At 35.1% G+C, this 20,557-nt stretch overlaps 3 protein-coding genes across 6 annotated transcripts in view; 2 read left to right on the top strand and 1 right to left on the bottom strand.

Annotated features, from left to right (window-relative positions):
* The window catches only part of LOC107574174 (enhancer of mRNA-decapping protein 3), a 7,185-nt gene extending 5,654 nt beyond the window's left edge, over window positions 1-1,531 (bottom strand). Inside the window, exons 1-3 of one of the 2 annotated variants that reach the window (XM_016260638.1) lie at window positions 1,415-1,531; window positions 1,009-1,181; window positions 468-757 (exon numbers count right to left, since the gene is read on the bottom strand). In XM_016260638.1, the coding sequence (XP_016116124.1) occupies window positions 468-757; window positions 1,009-1,172 (454 nt within the window). In that variant the 5' untranslated portion in view covers window positions 1,173-1,181; window positions 1,415-1,531. The remainder of the gene's footprint in view (window positions 1-467; window positions 758-1,008; window positions 1,182-1,414) is intronic. The other variant, XM_016260646.1, reaches the window with a different exon arrangement.
* A 1,186-nt stretch (window positions 1,532-2,717) lies between these two features.
* Window positions 2,718-4,649, top strand: LOC107574207 (kxDL motif-containing protein 1). 2 transcript variants are annotated; one of them, XM_016260670.1, is made up of 5 exons: window positions 2,718-2,904; window positions 2,992-3,093; window positions 3,177-3,329; window positions 3,554-3,600; window positions 4,246-4,499. In XM_016260670.1, exons 2-5 carry the CDS (start codon window positions 2,999-3,001, stop codon window positions 4,497-4,499), a joined length of 549 nt encoding a protein of 182 aa, XP_016116156.1. In that variant the 5' UTR covers window positions 2,718-2,904; window positions 2,992-2,998. The 2 variants fall into 2 exon arrangements, with proteins under 2 accessions (XP_016116156.1, XP_016116162.1); XM_016260676.1 differs by lacking the exon at window positions 2,718-2,904 and having other exon boundaries at window positions 2,999-3,093; window positions 4,246-4,649.
* A 766-nt stretch (window positions 4,650-5,415) lies between these two features.
* LOC107574188 (endoplasmic reticulum-Golgi intermediate compartment protein 2) lies at window positions 5,416-15,296 on the top strand. Of its 2 annotated transcripts, XM_016260658.1 has the most exons (15): window positions 5,416-6,001; window positions 6,250-6,395; window positions 7,838-7,946; window positions 8,028-8,074; window positions 8,155-8,222; window positions 8,302-8,342; window positions 8,604-8,680; window positions 9,844-9,868; window positions 9,984-10,079; window positions 10,244-10,299; window positions 10,521-10,619; window positions 11,186-11,283; window positions 13,074-13,236; window positions 13,315-13,394; window positions 14,214-15,296. In XM_016260658.1, the coding sequence occupies exons 2-15, from the start codon at window positions 6,290-6,292 to the stop codon at window positions 14,277-14,279; spliced, it is 1,131 nt and encodes a 376-aa protein (XP_016116144.1). In that variant the 5' UTR covers window positions 5,416-6,001; window positions 6,250-6,289; the 3' UTR covers window positions 14,280-15,296. The 2 variants fall into 2 exon arrangements, with proteins under 2 accessions (XP_016116144.1, XP_016116148.1); XM_016260662.1 differs by lacking the exons at window positions 5,416-6,001; window positions 6,250-6,395 and adding an exon at window positions 6,524-6,657.
* The last annotated feature ends 5,261 nt before the right edge of the window (window positions 15,297-20,557 follow it).

Genomic DNA, 20,557 nt, shown 5'->3' with positions numbered 1-20,557 from the left:
TATATATAAAAAAGCACACAGACACACACACACAATATATATATATATATATATATATATATATACACACACACACACACAGTATGTATACACACACAATAGTTACTATTGGCATTTTACATTGATATGAACTTTTTATATTAATTTTACAGTTGTGATGGATAATACTTTTTGACAGTGAAATATATACTAGTAATATTACTTTTTTGTTATTGTTTTTAAATATTTTATATGTTTTTATTTATTATTATTATTATTTAATAACCAAACTGATATATAACCAAATTTGGACTAAATTGTGCAGCCCTACAAACAAGCATAGCAAACCTGGAATACTTCTTTTAATTGCCATTTTAACTGGAAAATCCATACATTTTGCAGCTCTAATACAAATACATAAACATATATACAAAAAAAGTTAAAATCTGAAAGATTAGATTCAAAATCCAATGACACAGGAGACTCACAGGAGTTGTGTCTTCGTCTAAAGCCTTTACTTTGGACAGCCATGTCCATGTGACGTTCACCATAACTCTTTGAGTAGTGTGGCACTGGAGACACCCCTCCTTCCTGCGTTTTAGGTTCCGTTTTGTTAGGTACCGTCAGAGGAGCGCTATTGCCCGGTGCGCCACCACCCTTATCCTTGCGTCCGCCATGTGGCGTCAATGTGGAGCTGGAGTCTGGACCATTCTGCTTTGGGACTTCAGTTGAGCTCTTACGGATTTCTAGGATTTTGATATCTTTAATGTCCATGGCACTGCAGATTAGAAATAATATCGTTTTTTTAATATAGTTTTAATATAGTCAACAATAGTACTTGGTATCCAAATTCTGATTACCCTGTATTAAATTGTTGTATCAAGAATGTTTAATAACATAATACTTTGACTTTGTAGAATATGACCGATGAGATGAGATGGTCCGTCTTAAAATCATTCATAAAGAATCAAAAACAGACACTACAATGTCAGACAGTGACCCTTTTAGGATCTACATTTTATTATTCACCTGAAGGTGACCTCAGGCACAGTGCACTTGACTCCATTGTGGAAGGGAAGTCTGAGAGAGATGGTCTGGCTGGTCTGATCTACTGAAGACACTTCTCCTTGATAAACTCCCAGAGTTGGTCCACAGTGGATTGAAACAAGACAGCCAATCCAGTCTGATGCCATTCTGACCAGCTGAAATGAGATCAAAAAGACGTGTTGTGTTTTTTTATGACACTTTTACATTAAAACACGGCTCTTAAAGAGTTATTGGTAGAGAAAACCATTAATATGGAGAGATAAGTCCAGCATTGAACGTTAGATAGGAAGATGCTAATGTTAGCCAGCTCGATGTACAGGACGCAACTGCTTTATAAGCGACTTTTTCCGTCGTCGGTCAAATTGAACTAGTAAAATTAGTTCCTCACCTGTTGTCAAGAGTAAATCCGTAAAATAATACGAATAACTGGTATACTGAGATATATTTTTTATTAACTCTTCAGAAGAGCTCGAATGCGTGAACGGCTTCTTCTATAATGATTCACTAAGCGAGAATCCGTTTTGAATCGGTTTACTGCCACGTACTGGACAACCGCGGAACTACATTGAGATGCAGGCAGTGGCGTAAACATAAACATCTTAAATTAAACAATTATTAATAAAATTATTTTTTGCAAATTTTTTATTTATATGATAATATCAAAATATTTTTTAGAATGACTAATTAATAATAATAATATTTATACTTTATAATTAAATATTATTATTATTATTAAATTAAGCAATATTCACCACCAGGAGCTTTTGTTTACATTTTTAAAGGAAACACATTATTAATTTGCATATATATTAGTGTTAATTATAACATAAAGCCAACATCAAATACTAAAATAGCATTGTAACACACTGGGGGTGTGGACTGGTGCAGAGGTGTTCTCATTTTCATTAGCTATGCGTGGCATTTTGAGAAGTTAGTGTTATCTGTTAAGGTTAAAGGCAGAAGAGGAACCTGCACATGTCTGGTAGAAACAAATCATTCATGAAGCCCACTCACCGTGACATTTCCCACAAGCTCCAGCAGAACCTTCAGGGCTGTCTGTGCGGTGACAACCAGCGCCAGCACAGTGTTTGTTTGAACAAAGGTGAAGCAGGACTCAACACAACCGGCCCTCGAGCCAGAGACTCATACAAGATTTGATTTGAAGTGATATTGCTTTATTGTGGTGCTGAATAAATAAATAAATATTAAATTTCAAACGTGAACTATTTATCCTCTTCAAGTGACACATTGTTTTACCTGAAATAGTCATTATCAATTATTATTTCATGGAATTATTAATATTTCTAATTATTATTTAATATTAAATATATAAAAATATATAATAAATGCAACAAACATGCAACATATATGATACTATTATGAACTATTTATCCTCATGTGACACATAATATGTGTCATTATAGAATGATTAAAAAGGCATGCATTGTTTTATGTAAAAATCATATCTAGCATTAAAAATGTAATGTTGAAAAATGTTGTAAAAATAATTCAGTTTAAAAATGTTGTATAAAATAATTCGTGCGTTATTTATTATTCGATTCATTTTTATGTATTCTTTAATATAAAATAAAATGAATCAATAATTCAAAATAAATGAAAATTCAAAAGCCAATCAACGCTTACAAAATCTCCGTGATCCCGCCTCCCGAGTTACGCCACTCTCATGTGATCATATGACAACTTCACAACAAAAATGTCTGACTGCTTTTCGGTGCGGTCATTTTTTTAAATCGTTTTACAAGTATAATAAAAGGTGTATGTGTTTGCGTCAAAGCCTCATCCAAGTGTGCATCTGATGAAGACGTTTTTGAATTAAAACCAAGTCAGACGCAAACTAGTCAGTGAATATTTCACAACGTAAGCGACTATAACGTTACTTGTATCAATCGGTTCATTATTGACTTGATTCATGATTAACGTTAATATCTTGTGTTTTATGAAAAGCCTCATCATGGAGCCCACAGCATCGGGAATATTCTGTAACAGGATGCTCAGCATGGTGAACTCTGAAGACGTGAACGCCATCATTCAAGCTCAGAGACACATGTGAGTTTCCCTATCTAGTGACCTGCCTAGGCAGCATTTTTATGCCTTCATCCTGATTTTGCTGCATGTATTTTGTATTCCAGGCTGGACCGGTTTGAGAAGACCAATGAGATGCTGATCAACTTCAACGGACTGTCCAATGTGCGCTTACAACAGATGAATGAACACTTTCTAATGCACACCCGCACTTTAATAGAGATGAAGAAAGACTTGGACAGCATTTTCAGACGAATAAGGTATTATATTCACAACTTAAGACATTAATTATGATGATGTGGGAAAGCTAAGATCTGACATGAACACTTCTCCCTCCATTACAAGCAAGTGTATGATAAGATTAACACATTCAAGCTTGTCATGGAAGTTTGAAAATGCAAACAATGGTTGTTAAGCATAATATTACAATTTATTGTGTAACATTAGTTATTTCCTATGCATAATATAATTTGTGTTTCCCCAGGACTTTAAAAGGCAAGGTTGCGAAACAATATCCAGAGGCCTTCAGCAGTAAGTTATAATGCAGTATTTTGTATTGGGATGCACTACGATTAAACTGCTGTTTTGACAAAATAAATAAATAAAATGCAAAAATAAAAATCAGTAGTTTTTGTCCATGTTAAAACAATATTGTGGCACCTAGGAAAGACTAATCACAAAATGGTTCAATCTTAAGTAAAAAAAAAAATAATCTAGCATTATCCTTTTTAGTTTCTAAAAACTAAAAATGAGCATCCACAATTGAATATCCAATATTTACCGATATAAAAAAATCACTAATGTACACTACAGTAAGATTTAAAAAAAATCAATACTCCATTAATACTTATTCAGCAAGGATGCATTAAATTGATCAAAAGTGACTGTAAAGAAATGAATAATGTTACAGTAGATTTCTATTTCAAATAGATGCAGTTCTTTTGAACGTTCTATTCAACAAAGACTCCTGGAAAAATGTATCAAGAGTTTCCACAAAAATATTAAGCAGCACAGCTGTTTTCAGCATTGATAATAATAAGAAATGTTTCTTGAGCATATTAGAATGATCATGTGACACTTTTGATTGGTCGTGCATAATACAAAATACATTGTGCCTTCCTTATTTTGTACCAGTTTTGCTCAAGTTGTGTAATCAAACCACTTTGTTTGCAACAGACATCAATGAATGTTCCAACCTGGAGGATGATGATGAATTTGACCCCATTCCTCCCAGCGTGGCCACCACCATCACTACTACTGCAACGTCCGAACAGAGCACGGAGTCATGTGACACAAGCCCTGATGTTATATCGCCCGCCATTAGCTGCTGTTCTGAAGACCCCTCTCAAGAGAACACCGGCACACCAACCTCTGACAGCCATGAACAGCCAGTGTTACGGGACGAGGGGCCGGATTCAGCTGACATTTAGATTTATGTGTCCTACATTCAGATGCCACTTAAAAGTACGGTGATGCAAGCCTACAGCTTAAGGTTTATTATGCGAAAATGTTTTTAGTGCTACTAATTTGGTACTGTTGTTAAATGTTATTTAAATTTCATGTTTTCTGTTCTAGCTTTATCAGTGTTGGGGGTAACTCATTACAAGTAATGCGAGTTACGTAATCAGATTACTTTTTTCAAGTAACTAGTAAAGTAACGCATTACTTTTTTAATTTACAAGAACATATCGGAGTTACTTTTTCAAAAAAGTAATGCCAGTTACTTTGTTTTCCTATTTATTGACTGACAGCTCTCCTGTCACCATATTGGGAGGAATCAGAAGTGCAGAGGAATTGTGTGCGCTGTGTGAACATGATGTTACTGTAGTTCTAGACTAAATGTGAATGTGCATTAATTCATCCCATTCACAAAAAAACTGATTTAGTATTCATCAAAATGAATTAAAAAAGTGAAATGCGAACTCAGAATATGACGCAAACCTGCAATAATTAAATATGTTAAATAACACAAATGTATCTAATCCCATTTTATTAACCAATGTCTTTGCTGCTGACCTTTGATGATCCAGTTCAACCATAATAATAAGCAAAAATGACTTTAGAGAAACTTAACAATTGTACTTTGTTTTTTATTGCTGAAGAGTGTTTCTTCTCCTGAGTTCTACTGTACAGACGTGAATTTACTTTTGCTTCAGCCTGAGGTTTATTCATTACACTTTTTGGTGTGAAAGGGCTTTTACATTTGCTATAAATAGAACTTCTTATATTAAAAACAAACAAGCCCTGCTTATATTTAAAAAGTAATGCAAAAGTAATATAACGCATTACTTTCCATAAAAAGTAACTAAGTAACGTAATTAGTTACTTTTTTTAGGGAGTAACGCAATATTGTAATGCATTACTTTTAAAAGTAGCTTTCCCCAACACTGAGCTTTATATATTTATGTGACCGCTGTGGTAATGGCCTGGAAAAATAATGCAAGCTAGCCTACTTTTTGCAGACAAAAAAAGTTGTACGGATACATTTAAAATCAGACATGTTTACCTTGTGTTGTGAAATGTTCATGTTCAGAACCGCATTAGTTATTATTTAGTATTATTTCTGAATTCAGGAAAACAATGTATGTCGTTAAATAAAAGCTTTCTCGTAGTGCACGATGCGAGTCTTTTAATTAGACTCTGTTTGCTTGGATTTGGATTATTTTGAACTCTAAACTCGTACTACTTCTAAAACAAAGATATAACAGAAATGGTACGAGTAGTAAGCTAGTACTCATTTCCCCCCGTATTTTGATGACTACATATCCCATAATCCACCAGACCGGAAGCGTGCGACTACAACACATCAGCTTCCCTCTCGCGAGTGCTCTACATTTCTGTCCGTTATTTCATTAAACGCTTATTGTAAAAGGAGATTATTTATTTGAAATTTGCAGAAACCACAATGTGCCGTTTAAAATAGGATTTCAAGGTAGGTAGAACACAAAGTAAGTAAAATAGCAAGCCAGACAAGTGCACGGCTAGCAATGCCTAACAGTAACCATAGACAACTGAGCATTCACAGACGAATTGTTAGAAAATACTCTTTAAGAGCTGTTTACAGTCAAAATAGGTCTACGTCCTAGCTTGTGTGCTTAAACGTTTCGCATATTTAGCATTGGGCTAAATGTATATAATTGTGCAACTCACCTTGGTTTATCAATAAATGATGAATCGCAGACTAAATTCATGAGGAAGATAACAGCCAACTGCTGTGACGATGAGGAGGCTGAACAGAAAAAAAGCCCTGAACTTTGTAAAGGAGGTGGATGCTTTTCCCAAGGTTCCTGAGAGTTATGTGGAGACAACAGCCAGTGGAGGAACTGGTGAGATGAGCTGAGATTTCATTTGCCATATCCTCCTGAGAACCATACAAATGTTTTGTGAATGTTGTTTTTTTTTCTCATTACATTGGTTGGAGCATAAGAAACAAATGGAGGATGTCAAATTCATGAGGAAGATAACAGCCAACTGCTGTGACGATGAGGAGGCTGAACAGAAAAAAAGCCCTGAACTTTGTAAAGGAGGTGGATGCTTTTCCCAAGGTTCCTGAGAGTTATGTGGAGACAACAGCCAGTGGAGGAACTGGTGAGATGAGCTGAGATTTCATTTGCCATATCCTCCTGAGAACCATACAAATGTTTTGTGAATGTTTTTTTTTTTTTCTCATTACATTGGTTGGAGCATAAGAAACAAATGGAGGATGTTAAGTTATTCAACAAAATAAATAGACATGAAAAGGCATGTATAGGCAAAAACAATGTTTTATTTTTTTCAATCACCAATCGGTTTTTGGGTTTCAGGCTATTTTTAACCAAACTTTGTACAAAGATGATTCTCAACTATGTTATGAAAGATACAGCAGAATGATTTGATATACTACTGTACTTTATGGAATATGTGCGTAAAATGTCCAAATGTCATAAATTGATATTCCCATTCTATACAATGTATCTATACACTGCATCTAATTGGCATATTAATGTATTCTTGGGGAAAACCATAATGAAAAATAATGGGAGTAATAACTTTTTCATTAGAATATCTCATATTTCATAGGAATATCATCTGTAATTTCTTTCCCCAAAATGCCTGATTAACATGATGTTTGTCCTGGTGTCCTCTACAGAAGACATGTATGATTACGCCTTGTTTCGTAACAAAACCTCATTCCGATTTTAAACCCCATAACATTTTTCTGAGATGTTTATTTACAACAAAAAAATTTAAAATTAGTCCGATTTAAATGATGATTACAAAATAATTACAAAACAATATCATATTTCCCGAAGAGTGCTAAATTTGATCATTCTGTCAATATCAGTCATATTTAAACACCAAGGAGAAGGTTTGTTTATGATCAAACCTCCAAACATTTGATATCTCTAAAAAGCCCTGAATGTGCCCTGTACAGGACATCCTAAAACTGTGGCATGTGTGGTCTCAGAGAAATTCACTAAAATAGAATGTCCTCTATAAAGGACAAAAGTCTGTGCCGGTCCCAGGAGGATATATATTCATTTGATGTACTAAAATAACTAAATCGGAGGTAAATAAATACTATATAGATATACATAGTGGAAAATATAAATGTAAAATAAAATATAAAAACATTAATAAATAATAGTATCTCAGTGATGTGTGAGTTATTTGTATGGTGTTATTTACTGTAGATAATATTGCACATTTTCTTTTCTGACTCCTCAAATATTACAGCTGTGGTACTGAATTGAAATTAAATTATATTGTTTTTAATTTTCTTCCTCAGTGTCTGTGTTGGCCTTCACGGCCATGGCACTCTTGGCCTTCTTTGAGTTCTTTGTATATCGAGACACATGGATGAAATACGAGTATGAAGTGGATAAGGATTTTACTAGGTGATTTTACTAGGTCTATTTTGTTATTATATATAACATGATTAAAAACACTAACATTTTGTTTATATTTTCATCTTGCAGCAAACTACGAATTAATATTGATATCACAGTTGCCATGAGGTGCCAATGTAAGTATATCTTACTATAGTAATATGTTGAATAAACTGTAGCATAAAATTGTCAGTAATTGCCAGGGTTTTTTTTTCAGTTGTTGGAGCAGATGTGTTAGATCTAGCCGAGACGATGGTGGCATCTGATGGCCTTCAGTATGAACCTGTGAGTAGCTGAAGGTTACTTATTTGCTAGAATCTTGTTAAAGTGGTGCCATAACATATTTTACACCTCTTTTCTGCAGGTTATTTTTGATCTTTCTCCTCAGCAGAGGCTCTGGCACAGGTAAATTAGGATTATCATTATCATATTTTCTTAATTATTATTATCATTAATAATATTTAAATTGCAATAATATATAAAGATGTGATTATTTAATAAAGCAATAATGTAATACACACAAACGTAAACAAAGGTGTATGTTTGAAGAGTAATTTACAACAGCTTTGAACGCGGCTCAACCAATCAGAATCAAGGACCGTCACTGTCTGGAACTATTCGTTTTATAAAGAAAAATCTGAACTGTTATGGTATTGTGTCCATCAGAACACTTTTGCTCATTCAGAACCGTCTGCGTGAGGAACATTCACTCCAGGATGTTTTGTTTAAGAACGTCATGAAAGGTGCCCCCACTGCTCCCAACAGCTGTCTGTGGTCTCTTTCAAAACCTCCGTTCACTCACCGGAGACACCACTTGTGCACGGGAATATTCCAGTTTTGCCAGAAGTACGTTATTGTCTCGGAGTTCCTAAAAGAAACACAGTGTCACAATCCATCTGAGACTTAAAATAAAAACTCTACATATGAAATGGAAGAGGCAGAGATGGCACATATAAACCAGACTGACTGCATTTAAAGCCTATCAAACGCAGTATGGTGTGAAAGTGGTACCTCTAGCTGCTCAAATAAAGCATTTTTTTTTATTTTTAAGAGAAATAACTGTAAAGCTCTCTCACCACCAGTCACGGTAGAATTCCCGATCTCCAAACCTCAATAGCTCAGCCACAAAGTTCATTGAGGAATGGAAAAAACAGTAGAAGAAAATCAGCCAGATGAGATGGTTGGGCACCTAGTATAAAAATAGATATCAGTTTATTCCATCATTCGTTTCTTGCTTCATATTCTCCATCAAAACAACAGATCTAAGTGAAAATCTGAACACAGGTTTATGTTTCTATTCTGAGGAGGAATTTAGTGTAGTTGGTTTAACTTACTGCTAGTCTAAGCAGACGCTCTGTCATTCTACTGTAGTCCATTTCCTGCAAAATGAAAACCGGTTTCACAGAATTAAATAAAAGCGCTTCTTTTTAACGGACTGGAAAAAACAAAAGAAGATAAAGCACTTGAACAAACCTGCAATGGCTTCATTGAACTTCGAATGATTGGCACCATCCACTGAAAGAACATTAGATATTTGATCTTTCTCCTCAGCAGAGGCTCTGGCACAGGTAAATTAGGATTATCATTATCATATTTTCTTAATTATTATTATCATTAATAATATTTAAATTGCAATAATATATAAAGATGTGATTATTTAATAAAGCAATAATGTAATACACACAAACGTAAACAAAGGTGTATGTTTGAAGAGTAATTTACAACAGCTTTGAACGCGGCTCAACCAATCAGAATCAAGGACCGTCACTGTCTGGAACTATTCGTTTTATAAAGAAAAATCTGAACTGTTATGGTATTGTGTCCATCAGAACACTTTTGCTCATTCAGAACCGTCTGCGTGAGGAACATTCACTCCAGGATGTTTTGTTTAAGAACGTCATGAAAGGTGCCCCCACTGCTCTCCCACCCAGGTCAGAACACATGACACCTGTACGGGAACATATTAAGCCACATGTCAAACAAGAATCGTGCAAATATAGTAGTCATTTCTAATGGAGTATGTCGTTTTCCATTCACTTCCTGTAGGGAAGATGATCCCACTCAGCCTCTAAACGCCTGCCGGATACACGGACACCTCTATGTCAATAAAGTAGCAGGAAATTTCCACATCACTGTTGGCAAGTAGGTCTCTTTTCATCCTGTTTATTGCATCCAATTATATCTTAACTCCAGTAAAAGTTGTTTTTAAGTACTGCGGACCTACTTTTAGAGTTCTAATGTGTGTCAGTTGGGAAGTCTGGGTTGGGATATCTTCTCTGAATTTTCTTATTTCATGTTCATTTCAGGGCCATCCCACACCCTCGAGGTCATGCTCATCTTGCGGCCCTGGTCAGCCATGAGAGTGAGCTGAAGAGCTTCTTCAAACCTAGCATAGCAATGTTCTAGAATAAAGTGCTTTGATTCTATTGACATTATCTGAATGGCTCATTCTATGCAAAACGTATCTAGTGCTTTTGAATCCAGACCCAAAGGCAACATCTGTTCCACTAAAAAAAGCAAATGGTGCCTTACATTTTTTGTCTAACTGGTCAGTTTGCTAATAAGGACTGTTTAATGTTTCAGCATACAACTTCTCCCATCGGATAGACCACCTGTCTTTTGGAGAGGAAATCCCTGGCATATTAAATCCACTGGATGGCACGGAAAAAGTGTCTGCAGATCGTAAGTAATCGAAACATTTATCAATATTTAAGGAAATAAGTGTGTGTGTATGTGTTATGCATTTTTCTAATTCAAATCAAATTTTCACATACACAATACACTAAAATACAGAAGTTTGAGAGCATTTTTGCGTTTCTCTAATTCAATTATGTTCAATAATCAATCATATTTTTTTTATTACAAATTATATTATCACCATAAATATATATTTATACTGATAATACAATTTATAAGAATATATAACAAAATATTAAGATAATTAAAATTATATTAAATTATACAGTTCGATCTTAAATCTGAAAGCATTTTTGTAATTAAATTATATTAAAAATGGTATCGGCATAAATATATATTCATGCTGGTAATACAATTTAAATGTACAAATATATAAATAATATTTTTTAATAATAATATTTAAATTAAAAGTTCAGTTCAGTTATTTTTGTAAATTCTTCTAATTCAAATTATATTACATCAACATTAAAAAAAAAAAAAAATCAGCAAAAAGTTCAATTTCTGATGAGGCTGACTATAAAAAAAAAATGTCTTCCTTTTTTGTCTGCTAGATAATCAAATGTTCCAGTACTTTATTACCATTGTGCCCACAAAACTGCAGACGTACAAGGTGTCAGCGGACACACACCAGTATTCTGTCACTGAGCGGGTACAGACAGCTTTAAATATATATTCATAACCATCTGTAGTTTAAAGGGGTCATATGATGTTGCTAAAAAGAACATTATTTGGTGTAATGCAATGTGTTTATGCGGTTTAAGGTACTGTACATTATTGTATCTCCTCTATGCCCTGCCTTTCTGAAATGCGTCGATTTTTAAAAAGCTCATCGGTCTGAAAAGTGCGGTGTGCTCTGATTGGCCAGCTATCCAGTGCGTTGTGATTGGCCGAATCCCTCAAGTGTGTGACGGAAATGTTAAGCCGCCTTTCCACTGCACACGACATTCGGACACCCCTGTCGTATTTCTCCCCCTAGTGGCAGTCGCACAGTACTTTTAAACTGGTCGTGCAGCAACCGTTACCTCGGCATATTCACCATGGTAAAATTAATGATTTGAATGATTGATGTATGAATGTATCATCACAAATGACCCCCAAAATAAAAACATAGTAGGTTTTATGGGGCTAATCATTGTAAATAATGATTTAATAATTATAAAATAATTATTTCTGCCATAATTATTTTAAAGCACCATTTTACAGAAATAGTGTTTAAAGAATAATGGTAAAGTGAACAAAATATTGGTAATTCTAACCTTACACTCATAGTTTTTAATAGAATACATCACATCCGGTCGGCCGGTCGCATACGGCCTAGCCGCAGAAGTTCAAATATTTTAACGCATCCGCAGCTCAAATCGGATCCGAATTTTCCGCATACGCATATGATCGGAAATCCACACAGCTCCCGCACTACTCTCCATTGGAAATGAATGACTTCCGGTCTGTCGCTTGTCATTTGTTGGAGATAGTGGAAAGACGGCTTTACCATACTGTGATGGAGCGACGAGACAAAAACATTTAAAAACCCATTATAAGCGAGGCATTTGTTGCATCCAGTGGGGATATAATTACGGATTATAATGACTTATACTGTCTTTTTACGCGTTGCGTATCGCGCCGCGTAAACATAAAACCATGTCTGCATTTGTGATCGGAGAAAAGACAAACAAGTGCTACTCTACACTGCTCAAAACTCACGTTTGAATCGTCAGTGGCAAATTCTTTAAATATGAAAACGTACTTACAGACTGTGAGTCAGAACAGCCGGCATTGTAGTCTACTCTTACAGGATCAGGAAACAGTTCTCCATAAAATGCGCTGCACATATCTGAATATTTGGGTTGAACTGTTCTGGAACAGTGTTTTAAATACAACTTAACCACTGATTTCTAGTCGTGTCCTGTTTTGGAAGACCAAACAAAGTAGTTTCGCTTTCACAACGAAACGCACGGCAGGCTAGAGTGAGCGGCGGCGGGGGGGCTTGAGAATGGCGGGCTTACAATACTATAGATGCAACAATACTACAGCGAGAATAAAAGTTATGCCTTCTTTCTTAGCGTGAACATTTGGGCGGCGTTATGCAATTCTTTCCACATCGTGATGTAGATATGTGGGGGCGTGTTAGAACGAGCCATTTTAGGTAGGCGTGGACAAGTCTTAACTTTCATAAAGAATATCTCTTTGGATTTGAGACTTTGTCTTTGCAACTTTAGGGATCTTATCCATGCACGAACAGCTTGTAACTCTCCAAAGAGAAAGGAAAATTTAAAATTGCACCATATGACCCCTTTAAATTAAAATTATATTTAAAACTGACACGATTTGCTACATTTTACAAAGTTCTATTTTAAAAAGTTATCTTTGTAAAGTACATTGTGTATCCATGACTGCCCAAGAATGATCACTGATGCCACGTTTGGATTCTCTTTGCTTTAGGAGCGAGTGATTAACCACGCAGCGGGGAGTCATGGGGTTTCTGGGATCTTTATGAAGTATGACATCAGCTCACTGATTGTGAAGGTGACTGAGCAGCACATGCCCTTTTGGCAGTTCCTCGTGCGGCTCTGTGGCATCATAGGAGGCATTTTCTCAACAACAGGTAAATGAGAATATTTGCTAATAAAATAAATACAAATCTAATTTGAAAAGATTCAATGATTGCGATTTGTTTCTGCAGGCATGTTGCACGGTCTAGTTGGCTTCTGCGTAGATGTGGTGTGCTGTCGTTTTAAACTGGGGGTTTATAAACCGAAGAGTGTAAGTAGGAGTTGTTGTTTTTTGTGCTTCATTTTTAAATTTTTTGGAACTGAGCACTGATACTCAGTGTTGGGGTAATGCATTACAAGTACGAGTTACGTAATCAGATTACTTTCTTCAAGTAACTAGTAAAGTAACGCATTACTTTTTAATTTACAAGAGAATATCTGGGATACTTTTTCAAATAAGTAACGCAAGTTACTTTTTTTCCCAATTTATTGATTGACAGCTCTCCTGTCCCCATGTTGAGAGAAATCAGAAGATGTTACTGTAGTTCTAAAATAAATATGAATATGCATTAATTCATCTCACTCACAAAAAAAAATTAAAACACAGATTCAGTATTCCTCAAAATGAATAAAAATAATGCAACTCAGAATATGACGCAAACCTGCAATAATTAAATGTTAAACAACACAAATATCCTTTATGTATTTAATCCCATTCTATTAACCAATGTCTTTGCTTCTGACCTTCGATGATCCAGTTCAACCGTACTAATAAGCAAAAATTACTCTAGACAAACATTTGTCTTTTTTTATTGCTGAAGTGTGTTGAATTTCTTCTTCTGCATTCTACGGACGTATATTTACGCTTTTATATTTGCCAAAAATATAACTTTTTTATTTTAAAAACAAACAAGCAAGCCCTGTCCAGATTTAAAAAGTAACGCAAAAGTAACGTAACGCATTACTTTCCAAAAAAAGTAACTAAGTAACGTAATTACTTTTTTATGGAGTAACGCAATGTTATAATGCATTACTTTTAAAAGTAACTTTCCCCAACACTGCTGATACTCCTGTTGTCTTTTGTCTTTAGATGAGTGTTTTTGATGGCCATGTGAACAGCCGGACACCTCTCCTTTCTGAGAACGCTGAGCACTAGCTGGGCTTTCCTCCTTCACAACATTTAAAGCTCGTTTCAGTCACTTTTCAGTCACAACTAAGTTTCAGGTTTCTGTTAATACATGATATAGAGGTTGGTTGCCATTTGTGGTACTGTAGAGATCTGTAAGCACTGACACAATAACTGTTACACTGGCATAAATTCATAAATGAATAGATTGTACGTCCCCAGAAAATCTTGTTTGGTGCAAAAATGATTTTGGTGAATTTAAATTAGTAGACAGAATTTTTAAAAAGTGCAGTCGTTATAGAAAAGGACTCTTGCAAAAAGCTTGTCAGTTATTATTATTGCACTCATGAAGACAAATTGTATTTTTCTAAATGCAAGAGAACTTCATTGTCTTTGCTTGGATGAATACTCCCTTTTAAAAAGCGCAGGTCTAAATCTGAATATCAGACAATTTAGTTTTAGTTAAAGTGACTTTAATACAACCATAAAAGATGAAGTAGCATCAGGAACCGTTCAGACACAACTCATCATGACAGTATTAAGATCTGGTTGGGATGTTTGTCGTGATAGGCCCCAACCAGATCCGAGATCTCCACCTCAGGAAGGTATGATTATTTAGCATCCATGTGCATTTCAAAAAATCATGTATATTATTGATAAATGATCACCCGAGGGTCCATTATAATGCAATCATGATTGTATTTGGTTGAATTATAAGGGAAATAGTGTTAAATAATTCATTTAAGCATTCTTTCTGATGCAAATTATTTCCTACATTACTTTTGCATGATTACAGATCACACCATTGATGCGTATTTTCTCGTGCCAAAACTTTTTCTAGTTCCATTAAGGTAAATTAAGGTCGCTGCAATAGTTAAATCAGAAGGACATTTCCCTTTTTTTAAATTACACTCACGTATCCTGTAGGTGTATTTTACTCAAATTGTGAATTTTAACATGATGCTCTCCAGATTCGGGATGTTTTATTTGCTTATTATTCAGTGTGTCTCCTAAGAGTCCAAATAAAAAGTTTCGTATGCACCTGCACACCTGTGATATCCGTTTTTAAGCACCACCATGTGTCCGTTCTTGTCTCCCGAGCTGCAAAATAAAATCTTGATTCCATATTTGACAGCTTGTCCTGAGACACTGTAAACTCTTACATTAGACGCCTCTTGAAGTACCAATCACTAAAAATCGGAGGGTTCTTTTTTTAATAAAAATTAATAAATATACAATATATTCTTACATGTCATTGAACATTCTCATTTGTTCTTTGTTGTTGCTGTCTTTCCCAAAGGACTCTAGAAAGTGCAAGCGTGCAAATGACAGTTACTAGAGCAGTTGGTTTAGAAAACAAATCAGAAATCACCTTTGTTCAGGCATCAACCAACAGAACAAAAAACCCATACAAATCATAACTAGATTTTCATTCCCTGAAGCTGCAATATAAAAAAAAGAAACAAAAGTAAAGTAAAAAGAGATAATCCACCAAAAACTATTTACTCACCCTCATGTCGTCCCAAACCCAAATTACTTTCTTTGCTCTAGGGAACACAAAAGAGAAATTTTGAATAATATTCATTTTCCAGACAATAAGTTACTAATTCATTATGAAGTTGTCAAGCTTCAAATATAATAAAATAAAAAAAAACACATAAGAGTGGCCGATTCATTACGCCTATTTTTGGTCCTTTTTGAAGGACCAAAAATTCTTCATTCTTCAAATTATTATCTTTTGTGCTACACAGAAGAAAAACGGGCAGGTTTGCAATGGCATGAGGATGACTACATGATGAAGTATCTCTTTAAATATTATTTGGTAAAATGATGTTAGCCAGCACTGTTTCACGTCAGGTTTAAATTATTTGAAGAAAATCTCTCTAACAAGTTCAAGAGCCTCATCATCCACATCATGCTTCTCAGAAGCTCCTGAACCATCAGAAGGAGGTTTCAGATGGCAGTCTGGTTTTGTTCTGGCACTTTCCTGCATGCAGTTTCCATATGGCACGGTCTCCTGCTCTGCAATGTTTGAAACATTTGTTCTGTCCTGCACATCTTCATCTGTCTCCGGAATGATCCTTAGCTCCTCTGGGGCTTGCATTGCATCTTTAGCACATGCCTACGATTCATGACAGAAATAATAATAAGTCTGCATCATGTGGCACAAATAACGGTTTAAAAAAGAAGACGAGTCATTTACGATAATGGAAATCCTTTTACCTTATCATCCTTCAAAAGGTTGAGCGCTGTTTCCACGAGCTCCCGCTCGTTCATCCAGTACTTGACACTGTGAGCGACATCGTAAGGCATACACTTTTTTTTCTCATGAATACATCCAATACGTTAACGTTTTGAATAAATGATAGTTCTTAAAGCAGTTTCTACCTTTTGAGCCGCTTCTTCGCTATCCTTTTTGTAGTTTCACCACGCGTTTTCTTTAGCACCGCTTCATTGTCTTTGCTTCTTTGAACGTCAGATTTCACCATCCAGGGAGGAAGGTTTCTATGCTTTTCAGACATTATTATGCAGTTTTGGGTTCGTTTGATTCCGAAAAGAATGTTCTTCTTAACTTCTTCATTGAAGGTTTTTCTCATTTTGAATGTAGCATAATGCGCCACCTTGTGGTCTGGAGGACAACTCGAAGAGGAGACCGGGGCTAGTTGACACATTTCACTCCAGTAAATATTCACAGTACATACTTTAAAGTCTCAGCTTCAAATAAAAGACTAAAAAATAATTAATTAAACAACTGTATACCTTTTTTTGTGTGACAACTTGCACCAACGGGACATGAAATTATCTATCCATCCATCCATCCATCTATCTAACACAATGTATAAATGCTCACATAACGAGAACCATGACAGTGTATAATGAGAGCTATAAAATTAACTTTAGAACGTGTCAAGAGTTTATTTAACAGTATATCAGAATATCATACAGGTAAACAAGATTTTAGCAAAATTTATTATATCCATACTGTTGCATTTCATAAAAATATTTGATCACTTAGTCTTTGAAACTATCAATAATACATTAAACCATATTTATAGGAGTACAGCTGTACAAGGTAAATACACATCTAACACTAGACAGTAATATTGATCTGAATGGGCCCCGGCATGTGCCATCTTTAACAGATTCAATATTTTCCTCAATAATATAAAATGTTGTTTTTTTTCTTTGTCTTATTTTCACAGCAGGCAGGATACAGCTTCAATCAGTAAAAGCTATGAGCTGTGCAATAAATGCATCCAAAATTTTCTTTACCGTTTCTCGCTGTCTGTCTCTCCAGGTAAACAGCAGTTTGATCTAGCACACTGCACCCAACGATGGCAATCAATGGAGACTACAAATATTTTGTGCTGGCTACAAAACCCTCAGGGAGATATGAACAGGGAGCGCTTTATTGTGGCACACATGACAAATTTACTTGTTGCAACTGCAAAAAACAAAATAATCTTTAATTTCTTTGTTTTCCAGCAAAAACATCCTAAAAGAAAAAAAGAACATGAATTTACTTGATAATACATATCAAATTTGATTTATTTATAACTTAAATTATACTATAACTTAATTATAACAGTTTAAAAAAAAAGCATAATTAGCCCAAATTTAGAGAGGTGTATGCTTAAAACAAGAAAAAAAAATATTAAAGATACATGTTTAAAAAAATATAATTGTACCCAAAATGTACCCTCAGGCCATTCAAGATGAAGATGAGTTTGTTTCTTCATCAGATTTGGAGAAATGTAGCATCACATCACTTGCTCACTAGTGGATCCTCTGCAGTGAATGGGTGCCGTCAGAATGAGAGTCCAAACAACTGATAAAAACATCACAATAATCCACAAGTAATCCACACAGCTCCAGATCCATTGGTAAGCAAGTGATGTAAAGCTACATTTCTCCAAATCTGTTTCCATCTTCTACATCTTGGATGACATGAGAGTGAGTACGTTTTTAGCAAACGTTCATATTTGGCTGAACTGACAAATTTCCATTAAATTGAATTTAGGAATCTCACAATGGTGTACATATTATGAATTAGGAATGATTGTGAAAAAGTAAAAGTATGAAAAATAATTAGTATAATAATGAATTAAAATATGTAAGTTTAATTATGTTTTAAACAATACTGTACATTTTGGTAAATAAAGCAACTACATTTATTTTGGCAAAATACTTCGCAAAGCTTAGCATATTAAATAAATCAAATGTAATATTTATTATTTTAAATATTACATTTGCTAAGAAATGTTTGATGTATTTTCAAGTCTATTAAATGGCTTTCTCCAAAAAAATGAACCTTGTTTTAAGAATGTTACATTTTTACAGGAAAACAAGACAAAATACTGATTATCATTATTATTATTTTTTTTGCAGTGTTAAGAAGTAGGAATGTGATACGCTTGTATTGATATGCACCTTTCAATGCAGCTCCCGACGTAGTTTCAGGATATTCTGTGGTTCACACAACCGCTCGAAAATCTGGAATTACATTCCACATACCTAAAGAACAATTGAATTGGCACAGTTATCAACCTGTGATCAGAATGACAGGTGCAGAGCAGCATAAGACTGTCACAATTAAATGAATACAAAAAGAGGCAAAACACTGCATGGCATCAAACCCTCCCTCCACACTGCGAGATTCAGTCACTGTAAATGTTGCTGTTGATCAGTATCACCGTATGAAATCCCCGTCTCTTCCATCTGATGAAAAGGTCAGAAGGACAGAGGTTCGCATAAAACATTGTTTGCCGCAACAAACACAAAATTTTGATATATTATCTCCTTATTTTCTCATACCGCTGTCCACATGTGCCAGATCAGATGTTTTGATCTTAATACGCTGTTTTTAACTAAAGAAACAATTTCACAACATCAGAAAAAAGTTTGTCACCGTTGAATCAAAGGTGAAAACAAAAGCTCAGCTCTTAAGATATTTCTATTTTTTGAAGTAAAATGCATATTTCATACTGCTCTTTGTCCTGCCAGTAAGGCACTCTGCCCCATACAACTGGGTCCCACCCTTTCATGCTAGACAGACCCTGATCATGCCCCCATCCAGTGGCGGCATTTCACAAAACCATAGGGTATGGCGCGTGGGGATGTTGAGAAATAAAACAATTCCATGGCGCACACTACTGAAATACAGGGGGAAAACAGAAAGAAAGGGGGAAAAAGTCAATAATTAAACAACACTGGGTCATCAGTGTTGGTATTGTATCAGACACTTGCACTTGAACATTAGGCCTTTATAAAAAACAAGCTCAAATGGAGTTAACAAGGTTTTTGCCCGGCGAATGAGGAGATCTGTGTTTTGTCTGTCAACAGAACGGCAAGTGCATCGCATTATACACTTTCATCAACTTTTACATGTTATATAATGTTTATTGTTGCTATATGGGCGCTTAGATTTTCTTGTTGTTTAATACACTTGGCCAAAATCGCATGATATAAATGATTAAGTGCTTATCCACAGGATATTTAAAACGTACAAAAGTATTGGCTAGACGGCAAATAACCTACTTCTCTGCTCTTCAAACACACAAAAACATTAGCCTTTACAGACATAGTGTTTGAGTAAAAAAAAAACGCTGTACTATTCAAACATCAGTTATTTATTTACCCTTGCATTGCGAAAAAGCAGAGATCTGTCTCCTCCAGGCTGTGCGCAGCGCGTCAATCTGAATGGAGACGGGGTGAAGTTACAAGGTTTTGCTGAGAGCTTGAGGATCCAGTGGCGTTTCGAAGTTTTACTGACAAGCTCTTTGTAAGACTTATCATTGGTTAAATATTTGTAAAACCCTTTGATTTAAAATAATAATAACGAATTATAATAGAGATATGAAGTTTGGATCATTTTTCACGGCACACCTGACTGGGCTAGGGTATGGCAACTGCCATACTCTGCCATACGGAAACACCGCCCCTGCCCCCATCATTTAAAAACATCCCTTTTCCTTGTCTTTACTCCCAGCTGAACCTTAACCGTGTCTTAACCAAGCATGACGTGATAAAACGTCAAGCGATAAAGCAAAGTGACCAGAATATAAAGTTCTGGCCGATGCCAAAGCCAATAATTATTTTCATGTTATGTGCGATAACTGATAAATGGTCAATAATAAAATTCCATAAAAACATTTTTCTAGATAAATACAAATAAAACACTAAAAAAAACAATAGTTTTAAATGCTACAAGTGAATTTGGGCATCACAACATCAAATTGTACAGTATGAAAAATGTATATTCATTGCAAGACTTGCTAAAGATTACATTTAACAGTGTTATTAAATTT

Source organism: Sinocyclocheilus grahami, unplaced genomic scaffold (genome assembly GCF_001515645.1).
Source record: "Sinocyclocheilus grahami isolate Dianchi unplaced genomic scaffold, SAMN03320097.WGS_v1.1 scaffold31.1, whole genome shotgun sequence".
NCBI classification, from domain to species: Eukaryota; Metazoa; Chordata; class Actinopteri; order Cypriniformes; family Cyprinidae; genus Sinocyclocheilus; species Sinocyclocheilus grahami.
This window is presented reverse-complemented; position numbering and strand designations above follow the sequence as displayed.

Coding starts and splice junctions, on each gene's coding strand:
- LOC107574207 (XM_016260676.1), top strand. CDS start 2,999: ATGGAGCCCACAGCATCGGGAATATTCTGTAACAGGATGCTCAGCATG. Junction 3,094..3,176: donor ATTCAAGCTCAGAGACACAT/GTGAGTTTCCCT, acceptor TTTGTATTCCAG/GCTGGACCGGTTTGAGAAGA. Junction 3,330..3,553: donor AGCATTTTCAGACGAATAAG/GTATTATATTCA, acceptor GTGTTTCCCCAG/GACTTTAAAAGGCAAGGTTG.
- LOC107574188 (XM_016260658.1), top strand. CDS start 6,290: ATGAGGAGGCTGAACAGAAAAAAAGCCCTGAACTTTGTAAAGGAGGTG. Junction 6,396..7,837: donor AACAGCCAGTGGAGGAACTG/GTGAGATGAGCT, acceptor TTTCTTCCTCAG/TGTCTGTGTTGGCCTTCACG. Junction 13,395..14,213: donor GGGTTTATAAACCGAAGAGT/GTAAGTAGGAGT, acceptor TTTTGTCTTTAG/ATGAGTGTTTTTGATGGCCA.